This window comes from Lichenostomus cassidix, chromosome 8 (assembly GCF_008360975.1).
Source record: "Lichenostomus cassidix isolate B80296 chromosome 8, HeHo_3.0, whole genome shotgun sequence".
Classification (NCBI taxonomy): Eukaryota; Metazoa; Chordata; class Aves; order Passeriformes; family Meliphagidae; genus Lichenostomus; species Lichenostomus cassidix.
In genome coordinates, this window is record NC_139489.1 from 24,364,097 (window position 1) to 24,391,980 (window position 27,884).

Below are 27,884 nucleotides of genomic sequence, written 5' to 3' on the forward strand. Positions count from 1 at the left end.
TCAGGGGTTTGACTTCCAACACCCACTTCCCACCAGCTGCCCTTCCTGTGCTGTGTCCTGATGTTCCATCTTAGGAATGGCATTCAAACTCTCCAACCTCCGCCCTGCTCCACTGCTATCTTCTCACTTCCAAAGACGCCTCTCTACGCTCTTGATCCCCTCCCTGCCCTAGTTCATTCCAGAAGAATAAAAATAATAAAAATTTATCTTGTCCTGTCCAGCACCCTTTCCCTTCCCTTCTCCACAGACTTGAAAAGCCGAGCTGTGGGACACTTCCCCTTGAATGCACATGTGGTGTATTCCAAACCAGCACATCAGCTCCCAGTGTCCTTCAGAGCCACCACTGCTCTTAACTTGACTGTGCAATTAAAACTTCCCATGCAGGAGCAGACTGGAGTGCCAGGAAGGCCAATATCCATGTCCACCTGTATATACACCACCACTTGCCTCAAAGACAGTGGCTACAAGCAGCACCGCAATTAGGACAGGACAGATTACTAATCCATTTTCCATACTCATATACCCCTGGAGTGAGCTTCATAGGATTATACATTATGCAAAAAGCACACAGCATTATTTATACCTGCTTCCCTTTTGGATTTTCCTGGTGTCCCCTTCTCTTTATGCACAGAGGTGACCCCAGACCGATAGCTGGTTGTGAACCATGAACAGGTGTCACCTACTGCCCAGGTTTTGGGGATCAATACACACTTTGATGACAAGCTGCTGGGACAAGGCTTTAACAACAAAATACAGGAAAATTTCAGGAGGCTCCCATGTTGCAGGGCCCAAGTGTGGGACAGATTTGGATCCCTTCCTTTGGAGGGAGTCTCCAGGAGACAGCAAAAGTGATGTGGTGTTTATACCTGGGTCAGGGGTTAATGAGGTGGATCAGAGCCAGGAGCACAACACAAACACTGCTAGGGTTGCTCCAGCCCTTTGGAATGGTACAGTTCTCCAATCCAACCCTCACAATGGTTCCTGAGACCAAAAGAGATAGAAACCACTTCCACCCTCTCCCAACAGCCACAGATTCAGGTTAAACCTCCTTCTTAAGTATTCACGTAGCAGGATGCACCAGCCAGAAGCCATGAAGTGGAGACCTGGCACTGCACACTCATCTGAACTCTGGGCAAGACTGCTTTTATTAAATTTACTCTTGCATTTAGAAAAAGTGGCAAGAAACCTTTGTGGACTTCAGCTATAAAAACTTTCTAATTAAGAAAATTAGGTATTTTTGCAGCAAGCTGACAAGTGCAAAAAAAAAAAGGGGGGGGGGATGGGGGAACGAAAAAAGTGTTTTTGTCAAGACAGAGAGGAGCTGCTTTGGGGGGGATTTTTTTTCAGTCCATATATCCATTGCAGATGAACCACTTGGCATTTCAACTGGCTCATTTCCAAACGCTGTGGCAGCCACAAGAGTCTGCAAACGTTCCCCAGCAATCTCCTGCCTGCATGGGGAAACACTGACTCAAGCTGTCCAGCTCCATGAATGTCTCCACTTGTCCAGGTCCCCAGGGAGCTGCTGAGAAGTGCCATTATTCACCAGCCATCCCGACTGGATCTGGAAATTCACTTGGAAGGGTTTGTTCAGAAGGTGGGAGCTGCGCGAATGGACTGACAATGACCAGGGGGATGCACGCGCCAGCTGGCCCCTCTGGCGGGCAGGAGCACTGCTCTCAATGGATATTGCATCTGTGGATTCCTGGAATATCCAGGAATGCAAACTGCATGGCACAGAAGGGCTGTGCCAGGACTGCAGGGCGCCACAGCCGGGAGAAGGGGAGGCGCAAACGGCGGCGAGAACATGGGAATGAGCTCTCCAAGGGCTGTGCTCCCCTTTCATTAGCATCCAGGAACAAATGTGTTTCAGGGAAATTGGACCACCACCACCCCTTCCCAAGCAAACTGGACAGGAGCCGCTGCAAAGCTTCGCTTAGAAATCCATTTTTTCTACTGCTAATGGATTTTATAGGTCCCTCTTGATCGCAACTGGAAAAACGATGGCATCCAAGGTCCAGAAATAACATAACTTGAGCCTGGCTCTCAGCATCCAGCCCACCTGCCTTTTCCAAGGGCTGAGCATCCCAACCGGGAGCAGGGATAAAGGACCCTGACATCCTGCATTGCTGCAGGAGGCAAAGGGATCAGAGTATGTCGGGCCATTTCAAAACAACTTCCTCCTTCCAGGGTGCAGGGAGATGGGACAAGGCTGCTGCTGGTGTCTGGGAGATTTTTGCTGGACTCAGGGACATCCAGCAAAACAGGAAGGCAGATGGGACAGACCATGGGCTGCAGCACCCCAGCTCTGCAGGATGCAGAGGGAAACCAGACCCACCTCCATCCTTTGCCTCTTCTGGACGGCAAATGCATTTCACGTTAGCTAATAAATTGCTACATCTTATGTTTCTTAGCCTGCTGGAATGATGAATATTTGGAATGTATTTTGAATGGTTCCTTGCCAGAGCAGAACAATCATCCAGAAATCTGAAATCAAAAAGCTGAAGAATGGAAAGCCCTGTCTTTCCAGAGTTCACCGCAGTTTGAAAAGCACAACTCCCAGCAGAGGAGGCAAAAATAATGATTATGAGAGTTCCTGTGAATTGAGGCACACAAGGGATATGTTGGAAAGGACAATCCTTAATATGGAGTCATAATTTTTGCCTCCAGGTGATGAATATATTATAGGATATCTGTTGATTCCTGCCTTTAACCTGTCTGAAATGTCAGATACTCTAAGCTGGAGGATCAGACAATTTAGGGGACCTGTACAGAAACCTGGGCTATCTCGTCCACAACACACTCTATTTAGTCTGATAGAACAAATGCTGCTGTTCTATCACAATTTAACAGAATTTAAACCTTTTCATAGGCTCTAGGTAATCAACTGCATCCACTGCCAGACCAGCCACATCCCCACCTAACACAGGAGTATCTCAAACCCAGCAAAAGATTTGATGGCTTGCCCAAATCAGTTCCTGTGGATCCTCAGCCACCAGGCACCGCGGGCTGAGCAAGCTCAGCACAAACCCCAGCCTGGATGGAAAGTCTCCATGGATAAAGGAGTCCATAAGTGGTCTGGTCTCACTGGAGCAGCTCCAAGAAATAAGCTTTTCTCTCCCCCATAGAGATGGGCTGTCTAGACACATTGGCAAGGCTGTGCTGCCGAATCTGCAGTGCTGCCTCCTTCTCATATCCAGCCTGTCAAATACAGCAAATTCCTGTCCCCCAGCCTCTTAGCATGGGCATTTTTCAAACTTCCTAGTGTCACTCATGCCCAGAAATGCCAATTATGTTTAATGAGAATTTTTAAAACAGATATTTTAAAACATCGTACGACTTTTTAATTGACCCTCTGGCAAAATAATTTATTCTTTCATTATTTCATTAAATACTTTTTGCTAACAATTAAAGCAAAAATAAAGTAAGTCAAGTACAAAGTATTTTTAAGCCAAGAAACACTGAGAAGTGAATATGAATTGCGATGGAAATGTAGGAAAAAATGTTCTCCAAATAATAAAAATACTACTCAGCAAAACCTATGGGAGTTAGGTGATGTTTTACACTAGAAAAACAATGTTTGAGAATATTTAGAGAGAGCATGCCTAGCCTCAGGGCCCCATTCAACACAGTCTGGAAGTGCAGATTTAAACCCATCCACATCAAAGCCCTCCTGAAATAAGCAAATTACCTTCCACCAGGTTCAAGATCGCAGGGGTGATTAGTGTGTGTTACACAGATTTCTCCATCACCAGAGGTCCTTAAAGCAAACTAGAGGAATGAGTGTCAGGGCTAGTGTAGGTCAAACAGCACGGGAAAATTCCATCTGGCCCTGGAGTAGAGGTGCACTGTAGACACAGCCTCATCAGTTCTCTGCCAGACTCACATCCCTGGAGCCCACAGCACTTCCCCAGCTCTCACTGAAGCTGTATTTGGGGAAGGGCTTTAGGAGATGGTAACAAAACCAGCAAAAAAACAAAACTGGGGACAGCAGACAGCAAAGCAGGGTTGGATTTGGCAGCCTGGGACACTCCTTGGCTCCAGCTTGCTGAAGGACTGTGGGCAGGACAGGCTGCCCTGTGAGCCTCTGCTTCCTTCCCTGCTTTGCCTCATCCCTCTGCTCAGACATCCCTCTCTCCGATTGTGCTGTGCCACTCTCTGCTCATAACACACCCAGCAGTCCTGTGCTCAGATGGGTGCAGATAAAAAGCAAATAAATCAGAAGTGGGATTACAGTTATGTCATTCACATGTTGGCTTTCACAGCACAGGAAATAAAATAACAGCAAGTAGTAAGAACACTTTCAGTGTGTGGTATAAAGGTACATAGCGGCTATTTAATTTCAGTTGCATACACAAATGACAGCTGGTGTATTTGTGAGTCCTGCAGTCCCCTGTCCCAGCCACTGTCACTGCTAGCATGGCACAGAGCCCCAGATCACCCCACTGCTGCAGGGCTGCCCCTCCCTCAGCCCCACTGACCTACTGACCCACAATTCCAGACCTGGATGTCTAGGTTGATTTAGACAACAGCATCCATGGGATGAGCTTTCTCTCTGCTTCACCAACAGCATCCCTCAAGGGCACTTCTGAAATCACCCCATCCCTAGGAAAGAAAGCTCAGCTGCTCCTGGCTGCTCACAGAAACCTCAAGAGCCTTTAACTTCACTTAGGAAATCTGCACCAACCTCTCTGGTCAGGGGAGCAAGTGTGCAGTTGGTTCTCTGTCAGAGGTGGCTTCCTCCCTCTTCCTCATACACCTCTTGCGCCAACAACTGCACCTGCAGCCTGGACAGAGCTCGGATTTTCTGGTACAGGTCAATATATCCTTGCATGCCAGGCATGAGGAACACTACAGAGTGGTGCTGGGTGGACTGAAACATCCCTGTCCAGGTCCTGGGAGGTGCAAATTGCTAGGCAAAGACCACTGGTGTGCAGCGTGGTGTAACAGAGATCAGAGCACCCAAAGAACCCCAAACCAGCTGGGAGAGAACTGAAGCCCAACAATCCTGAAATAGGCCCTCTTTTTCTTTTAAGAACAGCTCGTTTAATGTTTTCTGGAAAAACAGAAAAGCATTTTCCACAGAGAGGAGGACATCCAAGAAAAGCCCTTTCGGACATAAATTGGCAAGAGCCTCCCAAGCATTTATCTTCAGCATAGAATGTGCTCTGTCAGGAGGGCTGTAACTAACAATACGCTGAAAAACATGCCACAGACTTCCACTGTGTTTTATTTGGCACTAAGGGGTTATTCCTCAACACAAAGTATTCGCAACTGGCATCAGTTAAACGAGAAATTACAACCTTCAAAAGCCCTATTTAGCGTCAGCTGCAGAAAGTACGGAATTCGCCACGGGCTCTGATGACAACAGATTATGTCCCATAAAACGCTGCAAACACGCTCGGCTACAATGCTCGGCACGAGCTGCCCGTTCAGTGGGGGGGATTGGGAATTTGGAACTTCCTGCCCCTTCTCAGGAGGCTGCTGCTTGCTTTAGGGCTGGTGATATCCCTCTCCCCAGCTCTCCAGCTCACTGCCAAGTTCAGCCACAGGGCTCTGGACACAGTGAGCTGGTTTCTGCACGGGCTTTGCTAAGCTGAGGGGTGCTAAGCTCTAACCAGGCTGCAAAGATACCCTGAGCTCGTTAGCCCCACAGCTCATCAGTGCTAAGGAGGAATATGAGGGAATCATCCCATTTCTCCAGGCTGGATGATCAGCTGGGATTGGGAGCTCCATCACCTCCTGATCCTGCTAAGCCTCAAGCCAGGGCAAACGGCAGCCTCCCTGTCCCTGGATTATTCCCACCTCCCCGAAAGAAGGAAAGAGCTCTGCCACCAAACTCCAACTTTTTCCACTCTGGCTCTGAGTGCTCCAGAAAAGGAAAACTCAGAGTAGGGAATCCAGGCTGGTGTTTGCTCGGGATGAACGCAGTGTCCACACGGAGTGCACACAGGAGAGTGTGCACAGCTGGGGAAGGGAAAGGCCATCACTGCACCCGGGCTATCTTTAGTTAACCTGGCAAAAGCTACAGGGATTCTCAGTCCAGCAACCATCTCCACCCCGGCTCTCAAAGCAGGCTCCAGAGAGGTCAGCCTGAGCTACATTTTCCTGCCACAAACTCGGAGCCTGCTCGGAGAGCTGTGAAATGTTCCGTCCCTCTGCTCGGCAAGGACTTCACTGTTTCCTTCCCCAGCCCTAGTTAGGGACATGCAGTCACAGCAGACCCACAGAGACAGGGGGTTCTTGAGCAGAGACCCTTCGTTTACCTCATCCTGGAAGGGTATTTAACCATTCACAGGACTTGTGCAGCACCAACAGAGAAGAAAGGGGGGAAGCAGACCTTTACAGAGAGCTGCAGCCCACAGGCTGCCCGTGTGGGCATCACTGCTCCAGCACTTGTAAAACCCTAACTGCATGAGGTGATCCCTGCTCCTGCAAGCCTAGGAATTGTCATCTGGCTTGAAACTAAATGTGTCTGTGAGTTTTTACTGGGCTGGGGAGAGCAGATCGCTTTGCCATGGCTGTGCCACTCAGCGCTGCTCACACACAGCAGGAGCAGCCAGAGCAGGACCAACCTAACCATTCCCGGATCCCAGGCTGGATGCTCTGAGAGCTGTGCTAGTGCCCCTGCAGGAGATCAGCACCGGCACAGGCTACAGACTGCCGGTGCTTCTCTCAGTGCTTTCTCTGCTCTTTTTCAACCTTAAGGCTGGCTGAGTCTCATCCTTTTGCCTTAAACACACTGATGGAGACGTGATTTTTTTTTTGTCCCAAGTTTAAACACGACCCCAGAATTTGAAGCCTAAAATAAAAATAAAATAGATAATTAAGAGCCGTGGTCCTTCAAGGAGTCACAGCAACGCTGAGACTGGGCATGGCACATTCAGGCAGTAAGTGACATTCATCCCATAAAGGCTCCAGGCATTCTGTTAGTGAGCCAGGCAAAAGCTGGCATCCTGGTAGTGATGGCCTGTCATTAGTCAGTTGTTCTATTTTAAAAACTGAAGTGTGACAGCTAACCCCACCTGCAGAGCCCTCTGCTGCTCAAGACACCTGCAGTCAGGTACCCAGCTAGAGGCTGAAACGTCCAGCTTGAGGCAATGCACAGGAAAATTTTGACAAAGATGGCAATTTCTATACGGCAGAGCCTGGAAGGCAGAGCCTGGAGTCCCCCAGGGGAAAAAAAAGCCTTTTAAATTTACTCTCCTTACACAGAGACTCACAGGGAGACCAGGCCAATGAGTGTCCCGGAATTGTGTTTTATTTCCCAACATCTGACGGGAAGGAGTGCATCAAACTGCTGTCATCTGCTGCCATGGGCTCATTCCTGCCCAATCCACAGAGGATGCACACACCACTCCCAGCTCAGACACTGCTTTTACTCAGCACATCCTTTGAGTGGCCCATGATGAGCAGAGACACTTTCCGGAGTCAAAACCAACAGGAAGAAAACCCCAAGTCTCCACACAAAGTAAACCCAAGTAATATTTCAGACAAATCAGTTCCCAGCATTAGAAACATTACAGGAGCTGGAGATGAAAATATCCTTTTAAGCTGTAAAACTCATCCCTGATGAAGGATGGATGAGGTACTAAAACAAATATTACATTTTGTTCTGGCTAACAGGACTCTGCTCAGGGGAGCAAAAGTACTCCCAAAGATTATCATTTACACATAGCTGACTTCAAGTCCTCTTGCTTGCTGAGCCCAGGTTGTGATACAACATGAAGGTTTCGTGCCACAACACTCTTCTGTTGCTCAGGCATTTGTTTCACAGTTGCTCTGGCAGTTTTATTGAATCTATTACCTGGGCACAGAGATGATAAAATAGTAAAACTCTCAATCCTGGGCATGGGTTATTCCCTTTCCTGGCTACCTGCCAGCCTCTGGCCAAAGCTGAGTCCCATCCTTGCTGCCTGCCTTGGGGAGCTGCTGCTGCCCTGAGCCAGAGCCATGTCTAGAGGGAAGAGTGCCCAACAGCCACCCTGATCACACATCTGCCCCACCAGCACAGAATGGGCCAGGCTGCCCCAAAACAACACCAAATCCATGCAGATGCCCAGACAGCTCTGCAGGATCCTCTGGCAGTCCCTGGTTTCTGAAGAACAGTCTTTCTCACCTTCACCTCCTCCCCATGCTTCCAGTTTTCACATGGAAGACTCATTAAGAGAATGATTAGAGAAAATAAGCCTAGGAAATATCAAAGGCTCGAAACCCAAACATTTTAAAAGTTACTACTGATAGCAACCAAAGGGATTTCAGGAGGGGAAATACCTCCTGTTGGCTAGAGCAAAGATGCTGCTCCTGAGCCACTAGGTCTCCTGCTGTGGGTCTTGCCTTTAAACTGTAAAATAAATTTAAAAAAAAGAGGGAAAAGCTGTTGGAAAACCCCATCAAAGATCTGCTCCTCTCTGTGGGCCTCTCCTCCTCCTTGCTCCCTGTGCTGGCTGAGCTCAAGGCAGGCTGTGCCTTGCTCAGAGCCTGCCTTGCCACGTTGGAGCCTTGGCCCTTTGAAGCAGCCACAACAGAGAGGACATCCTCTCCTCAGGGACACACCACACGGGGCTGGCCCAGCCCTGGGACAGCAAAGCCAACGTGGAATGTGTGGCAGGCAGGAGAGAGGCAGCGATGGAGAGGAAGCTGTGGGGCAGAGCTCACAGCAGCCTCCCACAGGAGCTGGGCTTGCAGAGAGGAGATTGTGTCCTCAAACAGGCTCTGGGCACCAAATCCCCCGGAGGTGCCTTCCAGAAGGGCAGCCCAGCTTTCCCAGCTGGTTTCCAGAGGAAATGTTCACAATGCAACATGCTCTTTGCCTCTGATCTCCTGGCAGTGTTTGAGGAATTGGCCAACTCCAACCACATTTTGACCATTTGAACAGGAACTATGAAGATAATTCAGCTCCTATAAGTTTTCTGAAAACCTGGTGGCTTGGTAAAAGGAAAGAGGATTATTAATGACAGCAGCAAAGGTGAGCCCAAGCTTACACAAGACACCTGCAGGGAGAGCACCGGGGGACACTGGTCACTCCTCACTGGCCACCTGCGTTCTGCTCTCGTTCACTGCTGCCACAGAGCTTCCCGTGGGCTCGGACCAGTAGATGGCACCAGAATAACAAAAAAGCCCCTCTGTATCTCCCCAGATCTTCCCGCAGCTCAATCCCTCCCAAAACAGACAGGGCACGGGACACTGGCACCAAGTGATGGCTTTCAGCTCTCTATTTTAAAAGCTTGTTTGGAGCTGACCTCTTAAGGGCTTGGAAAAATTCTAACACACAAACCCAAGGGGAGGAAAAAAGAGACATCAAACTAAGTGTTTTCGTTCCTTTTTCAGGCTTATAAAGTTTCATTTTCCCTCTGCAACAAAGATGCTGCTTTTAAATGAGACAGTGACAAAGTATTTACCCAAAGCATCTGCTTTCTCCATAATTGCTTTTAATTTGGAGAGGCTTTCCTCTGTCCAGCCACAACTGACAGAAGGTCCCTGTCTGCTGCATTTGAACAGGATCTGCATTTCCTGATGTGGAAGCAGTTCTCTCAAGAAGTGCCTGGCTACATGCTTAGGTAGGAAGGTGCCCTTCTCCTTGGCTGTTGTGACTGATAATGTGACAATGACAACATCCCTGACTCCAGCAGGCTGAGCAGCATCTCAGCTCTCTCAAAACAAGCAACAGGACTGGCTCAGGTCAGGATGGGCATTTCCCCCAGGAGGTACCTGCCTCTCTCTTGCACACCAGGTGTGCGAGAATTTTTCTCTTTACAGATGAAGTGCCCTAAAACAGGATTAACAGCCAGTGCTCATTCTGCAGCAAAATCAGCCACACCATGGCCAGTTTAGGATGACCCTATTCCCATTCCTGCCTTGCGATACCTCCTGATCGCAAAGGTGAATAACCATGTTTTCAGAAGGACCTGGGCAAAGATGATGGTGGTCTCCAGGAATTATCTCTGCAGCACAGACAGGATTCTCTCAGCCCCTGTCTCAGCTGTGAAGCAAAACAAGATGTACCTGAGCACTGCACAGTGACACCAAACACCCTGGAGATGCAGCCATGGCTCTGTGTGGGGAAAGTTTAATGTGCTCCTGGAGGCACCAGGATTGATTCAGGAGCTTGGATCCTGCCTGCAGTCAATCTGGGACAAATTCAGAGACCTTCTGACTTTTCACACCCGGACTGGGTTTTGAACGTGGCTCAGCCCAGCAAACTTTTAAAAGGAGTTTCATTATTTTGATCTTTTCCCCACATCCCCGTTATTAATCATACTGAAGGAAAGCATAATTCCTTCAAACCAAACTGCTTGCCAAACCATTTCTCGGCACATTTCTTTTACTCAATGTCCCTTCTAGGAACAGAGCACATTTGGAAACCTCCACGACTCCATACTCCTTGGCCAGCAGCACATCCATGACCACATGGCCGCAAACATTGAGCATCAGCGCTGGAAAATGAGCACGCCACTGAGGTGGAGAAAGTGGTGGAGCAGAGGACCAGCCACGGGAGCTTTGTTTTATGAACCTTCCTGGAAGAACTGCCCTTCTCCAGCTCTTTGGACACGCCTGGTTTAGCTGCTGTTTCCCAGCTGGCAATAAGTGAATGCAAAGCGGAGTTTGGACACAGGGGATGAATGATGGCTCTGATCATCCCAACCCTGCAAACCTTTCTGCTCCCTTCCCTTGGTGCCAGCCCTGCACAGCCACCACTCACCTCCCCAGGGAGCTCACCCTACCAGTTCAGAGATGCTCTGTCCCACGAGGATGTTGAGCACGTTTATCCCTCTTCCCATCACTGATTAGATTTGCAGCCCTCCCTGTTTCCCTCATTTCACCCGAAGCTGGCAGGGCTGCAGTTACAGCAGACACTGCTCACACAGAGTCTCAACCTGGCCAGAAATACCAGAAATCACATGCAACAGCCTGTTGTCTTCTGAGCTGCAGTAAACTCTGAAGAGGTCCTGAAATACAAGAGAAGGTTGGGCTATTCCCATGGCTTATGTTTGCCCTTCACAGCTCTGCAGAGGCTTTCCTATCTCTGCTATTCCTAACAGCAGGAATTTGAAGAGGGGATTGTCCTATAAATGTGTGACAGCTGGTTCACATAAGGGCCTGAGTTATGATCAGAGATGAGGACATTGCTCTCCTTTTGTGTTCCTCACTATGTTTTGGTTCAAACCTGTAAACAGACTCATACCAAGTGGATCTGTGTTCTCCATCTGGTGCTGTGTTCTGATTTCCTGGCAGGAATATCCCTGACATCGGATTGCACAGGAATGCTGCGGCACATCCTCTGTCCCTCAGCCAGAGCTGAGCTCTTCAGTGCTGTGTGAGACTCATCAGCCATAGCATTTCACCCAGTTACCCCACCAGTGAGACCAATAATTCAGGCCTGACAAAAGCAGCTCTTCCAAAGGGGCTTCCAGACATTCATGGATGGAGCAGCCAGCGCTCTCCTTTGGAGTTATTTCTGACGATTACACAGCATCTCACAGTTAAAAAATGCACTTCCTACCTCCTTTGAATGCATGTCTGGCTTTTGCTCCCAACCACTGGCTCTCATTCCACCTTTCTCTGATGGATTAAAGGCAGGGGGAGGAAAGACTTTTGCCTAGAAAGTCACAGGAACGTGGATTCAAATCCATCATCACAAGTGTCTGGAACAACCCTTGCCACTGCACAGCCCAAAAGGGACAGCAATATGTCACACAACCAAAAGAGCTCCCACTCAGACTGGAGGTCAGGGAAGCAGAGCAGAGAGCAAAGTCCTTCTGGGGATTCCTGGAGAGCAGCACCATGGCTGTAGCAAGAGAGGCAGGGAGCATGGGGAGCCTGGCATCGCTGCCAGCAAGACAGCCAGGATTCAGCACCCAGCTCCACACAGAGTGCTTCAACCCTCACAGAACAAGGCATCCCCTCCACTTGGTGGCTGTAACCTCCTCCAGACATTGACTCTCTCTGGTCAGAGCAACACACAAAATGCAAAAAGGCAAACATGAACTTGCCCAGGCTGACAAAGAGCAACTTTCTAGGGTGGTTTTCCTGCTAATCACATCCTAGTTTTTCTTTTCCATCATTCCATCTAGTGACTGTGACCCTTCCTCATCCATATGCTTTCCCTCAGCTGGACAGGTCCCTCTTGTCCCACGGGCATCCCAAATGAACACAGCACAGCAACTTGCTGGAATGTGGGGGGAAATTGGAGGCAGCACCATTGTGCTGATCAGAACAGATGAAACTCAGGGTTAAACAAGCTCCCACTGAAGTCATGCAGCCACTGAAACTTGGGAGAAGGATTCACTTCCCAAGGTAAGATGAGCTCTACGCTGTTTTTTCCTTCACAGGTTTGTCTCCATCAGATCCATGTCTGAAGCCTCCACAAATTCTTGCACCACCTCTTCCAAGGTTTCCTCATCCTCTCTAGACCTGGGAGGATTTCCCTACTGCCTCACTCACATCTGCAACAGCAGGAGGTGGGCTTGGAAATCAGTTAATACTTGAGCCTAAGCACCTATGAGCCTCTCTTCTTTCCTTCTAAACCGGAGTTGGAGCTCTCCTTACCTCTTTTCTTCTCTGGACTTTCTTTGACTCAGTTTGCACCCCCCTTGATGCACAGCTTGCCCAAATGGAGCCCACCTGGAGGGCTCCCCATGGCTGGGCACAGCGAGAGGATGCCCCACAAACAAGGCAAAACTGTGGGACATGCTGTGGGTGAGAAACATCTGCCTCTCCTCATAAAGATGTGGTGTTTGCATTGAGCAGGAGAGTTGGTCCAAGGCCAGACAAGCAGATTTGCAGAAGGCATGGAGCCACAGAGCTTCAACGGAGGCTCTTTGCTCCCAGTTCATCCCTCCTGGCACCAGCAGATCCCATGCTGCCCTCCTTTACATGGCACCACGCAGAAACACTGTGCTGCAATATGGGGAAACCTCAGCAATCTCACCAGAGGAGCAAGGGCAGCCTCTTCCCGCAGCAGGCCAAATGTCCCTCCTGGGAATCCCTGGTGGAGACAGACGGATCCATCCCGGCAGGCTCAGGGCTCCCTGGGGGAGCAGCTCTCCTGCAGCTGCAGGGCTTGGCTGGTGGCAGGGCATTGAGCAGGAGGGTTAGCACCAAAATAGGTCATTAGCCAGCGACGTGGGGTTCTGCATTCTTCTCCAGCCCCGCGTTTTCCTAACGGGAATGCCTCAGCAAACCCAGTGGGGGGGAAGAGGAATTTACAGTTCCCTTCCAAAAACCAGTCTTTGTTTGTTTGATCGGTTTTTTTTAAATGATCGAGTAACTTGTGAATACGTTTTCTGATGATTCCCACATCCTCCCAGCTGGAGAATGGTTCATGAACAGGCTCCAAGCTCTGTAAATGAGCTTGTTAGTCATAAGTCTTCAAACAGGCTTGATAAACAACTTTCAGCCTGCAGGATATTCATCAACCATTCTGTCTGCCTGGTCTCCTGACACTAATTTATTATTTACAGTGAGAGATCCCTCTCCTAAATCACAGGTGATTGTTTCTTTTTACTGATTAGTTGATTTCTAAAAAATTTTTAAAGGAGAAACAATGAAAAACAAATCACAAACAAGCACAGTGCTGCAAGCACTTATTCCTGAGCAGTCCTCCTAGTTTCCATGACACGTATCAGAAGTTTTCCAAATGAAACAAACTCTAAGTAACGATCTTTTTTGGCCAAACATTCAAGACCAGGCTATAGCCAAGAAAAAGAGTGTGACCATCCCAACCAGCCGCTGGGAATTTCAGTGCCTGCTGCCAAACGCTCCAGGGACCTTCCAGCTGATCGGCACGTGCTGCTCCTTGCATCCTCTGGGCTTGTGGAGAGCCCAGGCACCTCGAGATGGGCAGGAGATTCAAGTCCTCCTGCAAAAATCTGTCCCTGAGAACTGTTTCACCCCATGGATGGTTTCACTCAGCAAACAACTCACCCCAAGGGCATGGGGTGCACTCAGGACCACCTGAGAATTAGGTGGGTTCCCTGAATGAACAAACCTTGCTCATGGAAGGGGACAATGTTAGTGTTAAATCCACAGACAAGCAGATGAAATAGTTTGCTGGGGATGCTGCAGAAAGAAGAGAATCTCCCCAAATCACTGTTTAAGTCAAGCTCTCACACAACACATCCATCCAGAAAATTCCAAAGCCACTAATTAGGACCCAGGATTGTACCCAGTTAGGCAAACTGAGGAACGGCAAGGTGATCCTGGTCAAGCTATGGCAGTGAATACACAGAAAAACAGACCTCAAGATTATGTGGCCAACACACAAAGACATATTTGAGTAACAAAAGACAGACTCAGTCTTCTGGTCTGATATTTGGAGGGAAAAAAGCCCTGCAAGCCTTTTGGGTGCAAGCCTTTTCTGAGTAGGCTGTTCTCAGTACCAGCACAAGCCTTACCCTACAAACCTGCCCTCCTCCATGGGCTGCCTTGTGTGTGTGCATAAAATCCACACTGCTCCACCACCACCTCAGCTCCCCATCCCTAACCCATGGAGAGACACAGAGCCTCATCAGCATTCAGAGCAAAGGCAGCAGGGTGCAGAGCTTGGCTCTGGACTGGTCTTGAAAGCTCTTTTCCTCTCCCTCAGAGCAAAATCACCAGTGCATTTGCTCTGAGAATCTCAAGCACTCAAGACCGGACAGGCCAGCTCATGCTTAGAGACAATTTCTCAGTTCCTATTGGGAGCTCAGGGAAGGGACACAGCCTGCTCTCCAGCTTTCTGCAACACTGTCAGCACAGCAACCATGCACCCCAAGCAGGAACGTGGTGCTGGATTCCCAAAGCTCTGCTCTGTGCCTCCCATCCAGGGCTAAATGCAGGGCTGTGCAGGACAGGGAGGATAATCAGCATGGATTGCTACCAGCATTTCAGGCCACAAGGTAAAGAGAGTGCTGTAAAGCTTTATGGGAAACCAGCCCAGACTGCATGGGGACAGGAGCTGCCTGCAGAGCCACGGGCAAGGGCAGCCCTTTGCTGCACCAGGCTCAGAGCATTAACACTCTGTTTTCACTGCTATGGCTCAGGAATTTTTCCTTTTAAAGTCCAATCCATACCCACAGAGCCCCGACGCGGCTGAGCTGACACGGGGAGAAGTGACAGCCCTTTGAAAGCTGCAAGCACCTTTTTAATTTTTTTTTTTTTTAAACAAATGTGGATTGCATTAGTGACACTTCCAAAAAAGAAGACGATTTCCAGAGGCACTAAGCAGGTCTTGAGGGCCTTGCTGGCACACTGGCTGCAGCTCTCCCACCACTCGTTCAGCAGCCACAAACACAACAAACCCCAGAGCAAACAGCACACTACTCAAGGTCCCCACGGGTTCAAAACCTACTCAGCCTTCACTGGTCCAGCACCTACACTGAAAGAGGGCTGGAAGCTGATGGATGCTGCCTTCTGCAGCCACCCACCCTGCCCCACCAGCACCAGGCACCCTGCTTTGATCCCAGTGCCTGCTGCTGCTGCTCCCTTCAGAGCTCAATGCCATTTTCCTTTTCCAAGCCTGTCACTCAGCAGCTGCTGCTGGTGATTCCTTCTTGCCCCAGACAGGCAGGACCATGGGGAACTTGGATTCTGCTGTGGTCAAGGAGGCCACAGGAGAAGTTCATCCGCTGGTGGGCTCGGAGCAGGAAGCAATGTCCCCAGGCTGCTGATGAGTTCCAGCTCTCAGTGCAAAAGCAATTTTGCTGCCTGAGCAGCTCATCAAGACGTGGAGAGGGTCCCAGCCAGATCCTGAGCGTCTCTTTGGATGTTTGCCCTGCCCAGCGGTCTTGCTGACTGGCTGGAGTTTCTCCTGTAGGAAAATTTCTCTAGCCAGAATGGGGGAAAATGTGGGTGGAATATGAACTGGATGCTGCAATAGGATGTAGTGACTTGTTAAGAGTGCAGCTGGCTCCCTTTGCCTCTCATCTAACCTTCCCTTCCAGGAACACAAGGCACCAGGATGTCCTGGGCTGCCACCCCAAGGCAAATGTTCACTTCATATGGGCACGTATGAGATCCAAACTGTCTGGGACACTGCTTTAAACAGTGGTGTAACCTTTTCTCGGCCTCTGGAGGTGAGAGAGGAGCCCAGAACGCTATGTAAGCTGAAATAGATGCTCCCTGGCTTGCTCATCAGGCCTCTCTTCTCTGCTGGCCTTCACAGACTTATCCTTGCAGATGCCAGGCTTTCCACTGCAGGAGGTGGCCCTCAGCTTGGGCACCACTGCTCCCTTCCCTTCCCAACCAGAGTCCTCCAGCCATTCTCACTTGAAAAAAAATTCTCTTTCAATGAAGCCCCCAGAGCCCCAGCAGAGAGGCAGGGCAGCTCTGCTGAGCTCCCATCCCCACCTCACAGCATCTTCCAGGGCTACAGAGAGACCAGCTGGGTGCAGCAGGAAAGGAAACACAGGTCAGGAACACATCGCACATTTACGGTGCAAATTTACATTTACAATGCAAAGGTGAGCAGGGCCAGCAAATGTAGGCTCAAGGACTGCAGGACTACCCTGAGGGACCTTTGAACCCCTGTCTCTAAGGGTGCTGCTGTCACAACAGAGTGACAAAGGACCAATCCCTACATGCCTGCACTGTAGGGCTGGTGGCACCTACATCTGTCTGTGTGTGAGCTTCCACTGACACAGTGTGTAACACAGAGATTTCCAGTGAGTAGTGAGAGGTTGGATTTATGCTGCATCTCCCCCTCACCCTTCTCCATACCCAGCCAGATTGCCATAAACCTGCTGGGATTCCACCCCTCCTTTGAGTTGTCTGCTCTCCCACCAGAGCAGCCGGTGGGTTCTGAAGATATTTCCCACTTGTGGCAACCAAACAACAGGTTTTTCTTGGGTGAACCAGACTAAAAACCTGCTCCACCACTCAAGCAAAAGCTGAAACCTCTCTGTATCCTGGATGCAAAGCCATGAGGACAGTTCAAACATCAGAGCCTTGGACAACAGCTCCTCCAGCCAGACTGATGATTCTCACTTCAAATCTTCACCATCCGCCCCAAAATCCAAGCCTCCTTTAGGAAAGGCGAGCAGGGTGGGGAACCAGCAGAGCAGTGATTCATCCTCCCCAGAAACAGAGGCCCAAGTCTGGAATACTGTGACACTTGGTAAATATTCGTGATGTACTTCATTATGCAACAGAGGCCCAGCAGGAACACAGCTCCCTCAGGGCTACTTAATATGGGTTTCAAAAACGATTAAATATATCATAAACAACTCACAACCAGGAATAAACACCTATAATCCCATCAAGTCATTCTGGTGATGTCAAAAACCATGGGAGTCAACTTGGTTACCAGGGGGGAAAAATAAAATACATCCTTGAAGGAATTACAGTCCTGTAATTCTGTGTCTGCCTTGTCAAATACCCAACACTCCCAGTCCCTCCTGCTCATGCTGTGTCTGTGCTTTTACTCTTTTCCTTTCAGGCTTCTTCACATCACAGATTTTGATGCATTCTGTACTTCGGCTGAAAGGCAAAAAGATTGTGCCCCTGACTGCAGACAGCAAAACCGTTTCATGCCCGCACAAAAATACTCCACCGGTTGAAAAAAAGACATTTTTTGCATGACTCAAGGCTGCTGGTCAAGCCTTCAAACACTAATACTCATCCACTGGCATACACATAAGTGGCCCATTGAATCGCATGCAGTGACTCGTGTGAGTAAGGCCTGCACAAACTAACCCTGAGATAATATTTTCCCATGCAATCACTGCTTTATACATCATCAAAAAGATGGAAAATAGACCGGCTAGCAGTGGAAACTCGGTGCAGATGACAGAAAGCTGATGTTCATTAAAAGCGTTTGAGCAGTTTAGACCAAACCTTTAAGTTTTATGAGAGATTTCAAAATCGAATTTTCATGGAAATGTTTTCATTACATTAAGGGGGGAAGGAGGGAAAGTAAAAACCTTCAGCAAAATCTTTTTCAAATTAAAAAGCTGGAAGCTCTGTGTGGATGGATTGAAAACACAAATACCATCAGCAAATTATGAGACCATGAGAACCAGGAAGCAAAACTGATTATGATCAAAAAAAAGTGAAATCCACAAACAAATAGAAGTTTCTTTTCACCCATCAAAAGGAACAGCACTCACAAACAGAGCCAGCTCCCTCCTCCAAATTCTCATGGCTCCTTTTTCCTTGTTAATAACAGTACCTTGACCATTTTTGTTTTTTCTTTGCGCCTTCACTTCTTTTTTCTAAGACTCCAGATATGTGGCAGAGTTACATTTTTGCCTGTCTTTGTCCAGAAGCTGTCAAAATTTACATAAAAAACACAAAATGTTTTCCACTTCTAACTGTAGGACTCAGGGACGTAAGAAAAATATCTGACACTGCGATACTCGCTGCAATAAGCACGCACCAGCCAGCCTGAGACCAAAATTAAATAGATATGCCCAAGAAATAAATGGAAAGAAGTTAATCGAACTTTTAACAATTGCTTGGTGTTAGTTATCTGTTACTCAGCCTTTACTCAAGTGAACGCTCCTCAAAGCCTTGAGGATACGCTCACAGATTATTCCAGCACGCGCAAAGATTACTGCGACAAAAAGCTCTTTTTTCACGCAGATAACGTACAACATGTGCCTTAAAAATAATAAGGATCTGATCCTCGCTGTTCCCACAGCGATTTCTGGAAGAGGAGAATTCTGAAGAGTCTTTCCAGTGAGGAGGATTCGCCACTGTCTGTGGGGATCAAGGCACTGCCCGGTTTCCCTGGCTCACCCGAGTGTAACCTGTGGACACCAGCAGCAGCTGCTGCCTGCAGACTTTGCATCCACCAGGACAAGACAGGAAGAAAACTCCTAGGTTGAATCAATTTACCCTACATTTTTCCCTCTTCTGTCTATTGGTGTACATCCCCAGCATCTTCTGGGAATAAGGGCTGTGATTTACTAACAAAAGAGACATTTAATACTTCCAAGATAGAGCAGAGATTTGAAAAGAAAACCCTGAAGTTGTCTCAGGTGCTGCTTCTTACATTCATCCTCAGCAACTCAGCAGCCCAAGGAATTGCATTTCACATTTACAAGCAGCGGCAGAGCTTTTCCAGCTCTTTTTTCAAAGGCATATTTTTTTGAGAAGGATGGGGAGGCACAGGAGCACAGACAATTCAATATTCACACACTCTTTCACTCCTGCAGCAATCTCACTTGTTCTGATTAAAAGGAGGCAACTAAGGCAAAACGAACAGCCATGTGGGAGCAGACCCAAAGTCCTCCAGCTCAGGATCCTGTTTCAGACCACCAGTGACAGCAGACAGAGGGTTTAAGCCCAGGCAGCAGGGGCGAGATCTCTGCCTCAGACCATCCTTCCAGTCTGCGACTTTCAGCTCCCTGAGCCGGACATTGCCTCCCCACCCTGCTGCAGTGAGCAGCCATCCCCAGCCCGCCCTGAATTGTCAGCCCTTTCTTGAAATAGCACCTATTTCTGACCTGTGCAAAATCCTGGGGCAACAAGCCCCATCACCAAGCGAACTGAAAAAGCTCTTCCTCATGCTCTCACCCTGCTGCTGGAGAAGAGGGGCTGAAGCCACGCAGATGCTGTGCTTGACCTGCCTGAGCGAAGGAACTCACCTCGTCCCCGCTGTCCCAGCAGGGTTTCTGGGATTTCCTCGGGAAGCAGCAGCAGTGCTGAGGGTTCATGATGCCCACTGAGCCAGAAAAAAATCCTGGGGAGACTCAGGCAGCCTGTACCCATCTTTATTTGTGAACCAGCCCAATACAGTCTGTCAGCCCGCTGACTGCCATCATTTTATACTGAAGAGAAATTAAAGGACAGCAATAACCTCAACACGCAGCACTTGCGCGCATTCTGGACTGAAGCGGGGTTTATTCACTCCTCACAAAAGAAATCCCAGCGTAACAATTTTTCTTTTGCTGCTCATGCTTTCTCCACACCATTTTACGAGCCATCAACAGTGAGTCTCAAACAAACAAAAAAAAAAAAAAAAGAAAGAAAGAAAGCAAGAAAGCAGAAGTCAAAAATGCCATCTCAAAAAAACTTAGCAAGTGGAGAATTACCCCTGCCCAGAGCCACAAGCTCTGGGAACCCACAGGCAACTGACAGGCTTCTGTCACCCTCAAAGGGCACAAAAGCAAGAGGAGCTCATTGCCTTTTCTAGGAAGGTTGGGAGATCCCCTCAGCTATTCTGGGGGCTGGATTTTCATCCCAGGTTTAGCAGGAGTTAGTGAAAATTCTGCTGCCAAAGCAAGAGTTGGTTTTATCTTAACAGATTATTTTATGACAAATTTGATCCCAGATTGCAAAGCCTTCCCAGCTAAGCAGCAGAGGCAGGGAGGTTTGCCCTGATTTGTATCAGCTTTTAGGGTAAGGTGTTCAGAGCTACAAGTTGAACTGAAGTTGGTAAGAATGACAGCTCTGCAGCAGCGCTGAAAACTCAGCTCCTTAATACACTGACAGCTCTCCCTTTAAATATTACGATCACAGCTACTCCCAGGACTGGAGTTTTTTTTCTTTTTAATAAGAGAAACGTTTCATCCTGAGCCTCTTTCAAATAAAATAGTGTTGAAATATTTCCTTTAATCTCAAATGTCCAAATAAAACCTTTTGTCATTTCTACGTCAGACTTCTTCTCTTAATTTTTGTTTACAAAAATAGCACCAATAATTTGGCTTTTCACTTCGGTTTGGGACAGAAATCAGTGGCCGACCAGCCGATTTTCCTCCAGGTTGGAAGAACATTTTTACTACTCTTGAGAAATCCTAGATTTCTCCAAACGGTTTTTACCTTTTCTCACTTAGAAACATAGAGAACAACTGAGCCCTGTGTTAGCTTTTCCACTGAACCAGCTCTCATTTTTCACCGTGAAAAGCCCATACCTCTCTTGCACTTCCAAGCTCCAGCACAGTCCTTTTCCTGCACGGATTGCATGACACTTCACAGAACACATTCAAAAGCTAGGGAAACTGAGGCACAGAGACTCACGGGATGTGCTAAACGCATCCATGAGAGCAGCGAAAGCCCAGATGACAGCTCTGCCCAGTAAACCTGGGAGAATTTATTCCCGTCCTTTCTTTTTTTGTTGTTGCTTACTTTAGAATACTTTAAAAACTTTCTAATTCACTGTAACGGCGTTAAAACTTCTACAGCGTTCAGAGAATTTATAAATTATTTGAAGCTGTAGCTTGGTCCCTGCTCAGCAGTGCTGGCTAGAAAACAAGCCCATGGATTGGGGTTTTTTTGGTTCTTTTCATGCTCTAAGAGCAAGGTGAGTATTGGTGAAGCACAGTCCCTCTCTTCCCCGCTGACCGAGCTCGCCCCGGAGAGCTCAGCAGCTGGAAAGCGGCAACATCAGGAGTAAATAGGAGGAAATCAGGAGTAAATTCAATTAAAATATGATAAACCAAACTGGGTACGAAACAGAAATAAATAAAGCGTTGTCTACATAACTTGTGGGTTGATATCTCGGGGATTCTCCGGCGGCACAGGGAGCTGAATCGAAGAGAGCCACATTAGCCTTCCCCTCTAAAACACACACCTTTAGAGTCAGAAATGGCATTTTTTCGGGTCCTGGGAAGGGAGATATTTTAAGCCGTGTCCCAGCGGCGGTCGGTCCGGCTCTCGAGGGGAGAGGAGCCGCTCCGTCAGCCGCGCACCGCTCGCTCGGTTCCGGACCGCGCTCCCGGGAGGATGCTCCCCGCCGGGACCAGCCCGGGGATCCACGGGCGCTGCTGCAAGGAGCGGCTGCTTTTGGGAAGGCTTTCCGCTTCCCCAGCTCCATCTCCCTCGGAACACCGAGAAAACCACGTCGGACCCACGGGGAAAAGAGGGTCGGAAGCGGCTCCCGGGGAAAAAAACAAACAAACCAACCAAAAATCGAAAAGCCAACGAAATTTGCAATTAACATTTTCGTTCACTTTTCGTTTCGTTGTTTCTTCCCGCCTTTCCCGGGAATCTCCCCGGGAAGCGAGCCCGTGTCCGCAGCCGCGGCCCCTGCCCAGCCCACGGGAGTCACGGCGGGGATGGCCGCGGCCAGCCCGGACCCCCACGGAAACCCTGGCCAGTCCCTGCGGCCAGGGATATAATTATTTTAACAGAGAGCAAAGGGAGGGTAAGGGGGATTACCGACCCTGCACAGCCCCCTCAGCCTCTCTGACAGCGCTGCCCTTGGAAAACAACACGCGGCGCTCGGAAAACGCCGCTCAAGTCGCTCAAAGCGCCCGTCCCGCTGCCCCCGGCTGCTGGCTCACGGCAAACGGCGATCCCGAGCTCGGACTCTCCAGGACGGGCAGCTCAGTCTGCTACCCCGTCCTGCCCTGCCTTGCCCGCCGGGCCCAGATCAGGGAGAACCGAGGCTCGGCGGGGCGGGAATCTGCGGCTCCACTGTGGAGTCCCGTACGCACCCTCGGGCTGTTTGCTAGCCGCGATGCCGCGGGCAAGGCGTCGGACAATCGCCCGGACCCCAGCCGGAGCAGCGTCCTGGTGTCCCGCAAACCACGGCGCCGGTGCCCGCTCCGATGGGCCGGAGGGACGAGCGGATGGATGGCGGGATGGGTGGTTGAATGGCTGGATGGATGGTTGGATGGATGGAGGGAGGCTCAGCGCCCACTGCGCCTCGCCCCGTCCAGCCAAGCGCCGCTCTCAGCCCACCCGGCAAGGCGCTGAGCCCGCGGGCTCAATCCTGCCCCACTTCGGCTCCCCGGGATGCTCTCCGCTACCCTAGAGTGTGCAGCAGCCACGGCACGGGACCCGACGGGCACGGCGGCCAAGAGCAGGTCGCCACTTTCCCGGCTGGGGGAAAACAAGGGTTTTCACACGCCGACTGGTGCCGACCCCACCGGGGCTCCCTGCTCGGCGGGGAAAGGCGGCTGGGGGAGCGGGGGAAGCCGGGCTAAGCACCGGCCGGCGGCCGCTTGGCCGCGGGAGCCGCTCGGAGCCGGCACCGGCTCCCCTGGCCCCGCACCCCGGCGAGAGATGGAAGGGGGGATGTCCCCGCACTTACTGTCCTGCTGCGGGGTGTCGCTGCCGCTGGTCAGCCCGGGGGACTCCAACAAGCTCCGGCCGGGCTCGCCGCCGCCCTCCTCCGCCTGGGCGGCCACCATGTCGCCCGCCTCCTCCAGGTCCAGCAGGTGACTCACGGAGAAGTTCTTCTTGGCTTGTAAATTGTCCAGGCCGGCGGGGCCGTCGAGGCGGGCGGGCAGCAGGGCCTGCCTCTCCATGGCGTGGGCATAGCTGGACGCCATGGTGCCGAGCGGGGCTTTTCTGCCCTCGCCCCCGCGGGCGCCCACCGCCCCCGCGCCCCCCCAGCCGCCGGCCCTGCGAGGGGGGGATGCGCACGGAGCGAAGCGGGGGGAACGGGACGGGACCGGACGGGACCCGACGGCGGCGGGTAGGGAAGCCCGAAGGAGAGCGGGCAGGGCCGGGCTTAAAACATGCCGGAGGGGAGAGGCGGCGGCCGGCTCGGGGCGCCGGGGCGGCGGCGCGGGGAGCTGCCGCCGGCCGAGAGGCGCAGGGTGGCTGTGGGGCCGCTGGGGCGGGTGCGCCCCGTCCCTCCGCCCCCGCTGCCGGCGGCTCCGCTCCCTCCGCCCCTGCGCTGCCCTCCCCTCGCCTCCGCCCCGCACTTCAAACGGCGGGGGCGGCTCCGCGCTGCTCCGGGCACCGGGGGAGGGCAGCCGCGGGGCCCCGCCGGGACGTGGCACCGGGACGGGGATGGCACCGGGACCGGGGTGGCAGCGGCGGCCCCGCCGCGCTCGTTAGGGACCCGTGGGGGCGAAAGGGGGGCTCTGGGCAGTTCCCCCTCTTGTCAGCCGGAGCTGCACCTGGAGGGGAGGGCGAACACGGCCCTGGGGCTGAGGAGAAATGCGAAATAGCGAGAATGAGAAATGCAGATGAAAAGGTGACTGAGAGTAACGGAAGAGAAAGTGTGAACGGGACAGGGGAAAGGAAGAGGGAAAACAGCAGAAAAGGAAGAAAAAGTGAAGCAGGGAGCTGAGAGAAACAGACCAAAAGGGGTGTAAAATGAAAAGAGCAGAAGGGAAGGAAAAATGAAAAAAAGAGGACGCAGTCGGACCCCTCAGGCCAGCAAGCAGAGGTGTCCCCGCAGTGTGTCCGTGGCCAGGGACAGGTAGGGACACTGGAGGTGCCCCCGGAGCGTGGCGCAGAAGGGCCCCAGGCCAGCGGGGCAGGAGCCCCGGGCCAGGAAAGGCTGCTGCTTCCCGGTGCCTGGAGCCTGGGCTCCAAGCTGCCACAGCCAGCCCAGAATTTCCATCCCCCCTGATCTGGGGAAAGAACATTTGATGCCATCAAAGGGCTCCAGATTGAAAACAGATGTGCTTCCCGAGCCTCTCCATGCATTTAATTAAGGCACAGGCATGGAGGAGACATTTTCATCATTAGTTTGCTTTCAGGCCCCCCTGTCCCCCCCCAGTCCCAGTTTACCCTTTGCAGTCTCAAAGACCCAAATGAGCAGGGCAGGGCTGCAGAGCTCTGCTGTCCCCTGTTAGGGAGGGGGGTAAACAAAGTTGGTGGGCACTGCATGGAAAGGCCAAAAAAACCCACTTTTGGGCAAGTGGTGCATGTGCACAGAAGTGTGTTGGTGTACTTACACCCAAAATGCTGTGTGTGCATCTATGTTCACAGAACTGAGTGCCTTACAGCATACTTTTTCTGCATCTGAGAGAGAATTTTTGTGTGATGTGCTGTGATACATGTCCACATGTTGGATGGGAAAGGAGTTGTGCCTTCACATGGGTGTGTGAGGCTGTATCTGGCTGGCTTTTGTACCCTGGCTCTCAGGGTCTGCAGGCGTTGGCAAGGCAGGGTGGGTGGTTACCTGGTGCACACTCTGAGCATGAAATGCCCTTTTCTCTGCCTGTATAAGGTATTTGGCTGCTGCCTTCTTTCTGGGTGAGCTGGGGTTTACCCTCTTGCTCCCTGATCTGCTTCAAATTGATGTTGTAACTGACCTGGTGTTGTCCTGAGTGGGTGCTGCAGAGCCCCAGCCATAAACATCCCTTTCCACTGGCAACAGTCTGCTTTTAGCCCCAGGCAACCTCTGCCTTGGGGGTGACAGCAGAAGCACAGAAGCCACAACAAGAGGTCTCTGTGCCATCTTCAGCAATATCCCCACTGACATCCCTGACAAGATTCCCCCATGTCTAAGTGCATCCTTCAGACAACACTCCCTCTCAGCCCTGGCTTTGGGAATGCAGCCCAAATTTCCCCTGGAAAGACAATGGGTGAAGGAATGCTGGTGCTGTGGGTGACCACATCGACTGTGTGCATCTGCTACAAGGGGAGAGTCTCACCTGCAAGGCAACAAAGGCACCCAGCTCCAACACTGAGGCTTTACCGTGAAGTCAGTCCTGGGTGCTCCTCACACATACAGCACCCACAGGCTTAATTCCCATATAGGACATCGGATTCACATTCTGAAAGTGACCTAAACCCCTCCTTTCAGAGGTGCCTCCTGCAGCACTACTGGATTTCTGTCACTGGGTGGGAGGGACAGTTCATAAGGGAAACTCTGACAACTGTGTCTGTCTCAGAAGAAAGAAGACTGGAAGCAGTGGGAGGCCTTCAAGACTGCACAGAACACTACAGGGCTGCAGTTCATCTCTCAGCTTGTTATGACCAGACAGGCCCTATGCCAAGGCACACCTACACTGTGGAAATGAGTGTAGTAGGAACCTCCTGGGCTCTGACAGGGACAGTGTCCGTGCTGCCACCTCAATTTATGATGGTTGTCCTCAGCATCAAACCCAAAGCAGAGGTGACAGGATAGCCCAGTTCTCACCATCCTGAGGCTGGGAAGGACTCCTATGCCACAGTGGCCCATGGCAGCAAAGGCAGGTACCTTTCAGCATCCCACAGCCCATCAAGTAGTTGGTTAGACTCTTATTTCCCACCTCACCACTGCTGTGGTATCAAGCTGAACAGGTAGTTCCCCTTCCCCACCATTGTCCTATCCCACCTTTCCTCTCCAGTGTGCAGCTGCCTGGAGGTTGCCTACAGCCCCATTCCTCCCCATCCCAGCTGTCCAGCAAATTGATGCTTTCTGCTCACACTCCCAGCAGGGCAGGAGCCTCTGAGCCTCTTCTGCCAAGGGAGAAGAAGAAAAAGCTCAAAAATCCTAAAACAGCCAGAAATCATCTAGGTAAAGGTGAAAGACCCAGCCTCACACCACAGCCAGACTCCAGTTTGGCCCTTCCTGCTCCCAAAAGTGGTTATCATTTTGAAGGACATCTGTGAGACTCACCAGCTGCAGCCCTGCCTCAAAAACAATCTCTTATGCTGTGATCATGTCCAACACTCAGAGAAAGTGACGCAGAAACCACAAACTCCCCCATTTTCCCTTCTCTAGCTGCATATCAAGAAGGGGAAAACCAAATATATGCAGCTCTGCAGATGACCAGCATATTTTGCTTCTGCTTTCTTTTCTCATAGAAAATTACAATAACCCTGCAGTGTCAGTGAGAAAGTCCCTAATTCAAGTATATTTTTGATTCTTGAAGTTTCCCATGAAACTCAGCACTGGCAGCTCTTGTGGTTCCCAGCTCACAGTTTCTGAAGCCCTCAGAAACTTTCCCCTCACCTTCACATCTGTCTGGACAGCAGCTTTGCAGCATTGCTGTCTTGGTGACACTTTTCAGGTACAACAAACAGGACCTGACAAACCTCCCAAGGGTCTTGTAACCAACAAGAAACACCCAGGGCAGAGGAGCAGCAGGGCAGCTGGACACCCCCAGGGCAGATCACACTCCTTGGGGTTGGCATTAGTGGGATGAAGGAAGGTACAAAACACTGAGAAGATCAAGCCTTTGCCTGCTCTGCTCTCACATTCAGCTCATCTGACTGACCACCACACCATCTGCCTTTACCAGCATAGATTGCCCCCTTCTTTCAGGTACCCTACACATATTTTCTTCCACCTGGGTTTAAATAAAATAAAATAAACCAAGCAGAAAAACCTGTGACATGCAGGTGTGTGTCCTCAGCTGGCTGATTATATCATGGTTTTCAGGTGAAGCACTTTGCTCCATGAGGGAAAGTACTTTGGAACTTCCCTACTTCATTTTCATAAAACTTCTCAGCACATAAAGTCTTAGAGCCCTTCTTTGATCTGCCAAATTTGCTTCATCCTAGGAATTAAAGAAAAAAGTAATGTAGGAGGGCAGAGAGGAGCAGGGACTGTTGCACAAGTTTGTGCCTTTAGGAAACCTCACCAAAATGCACACACCATGTATTTCAGCTCTGTACAAGGTGCTCAGCTATTTGAAGATGAGCTTAGTGCCCTCCAGCTTTGCTCTCTTGAGAGCCTGGATGAGGTGTGAGCAGTTTAGAGAGGTGATTCAGGGGGCAGGAGAGCACAAATGATGTTTACTCCTCTCCTAGGCCCATAGCAGCTTTGGAGAGGGAGTGCTCCAACATAAACCTCCACCCCTTTGCATTCCAAAACATCAGCCACAGCTCCTTAGGGGAAAGCTGATGAGAGGCATTGATTCAGAGTATCTCTGCCTCTGGCTCTCCTCAGGCTGCATCCAAAAAGCCCAATGCCCTGCCCAGCCCAGTGATATCCCTACTGCTGGACTCTTGTTGATGCCCTGGTGCTGTGGAGCCAAACCAGAACTCTTTTACCCTGAAAAATTTTTCCCCAGTCATCCCATCATGCTGGTTCACTTTAATTTCTGGTCTCAAGCCCTTCTGCACTTGCTCCAGTCAGGGCTGGATAAGAGCTATGTAGAGCTGGAGACAGGGAGCACCTGCAGGAACATGTGTGTGCCTCTCACATGTGTGTATCCGCTTACAGGTGTGGTTGGGAATGTGTGCAAATATTGGGGTCTGGAGCCAGACCTCTCCCACACAAACTCCTGCTACACACTTGGACCAAACCTCCCTTTTTTCTTTCCTCCTCACACTGAGGTGCGTCA

The 27,884-nt window shown here is 50.5% G+C and overlaps 1 protein-coding gene across 1 annotated transcript in view; it reads right to left on the bottom strand.

Moving 5' to 3' along the window:
- PRRX1 (paired related homeobox 1) overlaps window positions 1-23,511 on the bottom strand; it is a 38,246-nt gene extending 14,735 nt beyond the window's left edge. The window contains exon 1 of the mRNA XM_085068491.1: window positions 22,958-23,511. Coding sequence (XP_084924617.1) covers window positions 22,958-23,198 — 241 coding nt within the window. The 5' untranslated portion in view covers window positions 23,199-23,511. The remainder of the gene's footprint in view (window positions 1-22,957) is intronic.
- Between the last annotated feature and the right edge of the window lie 4,373 nt (window positions 23,512-27,884).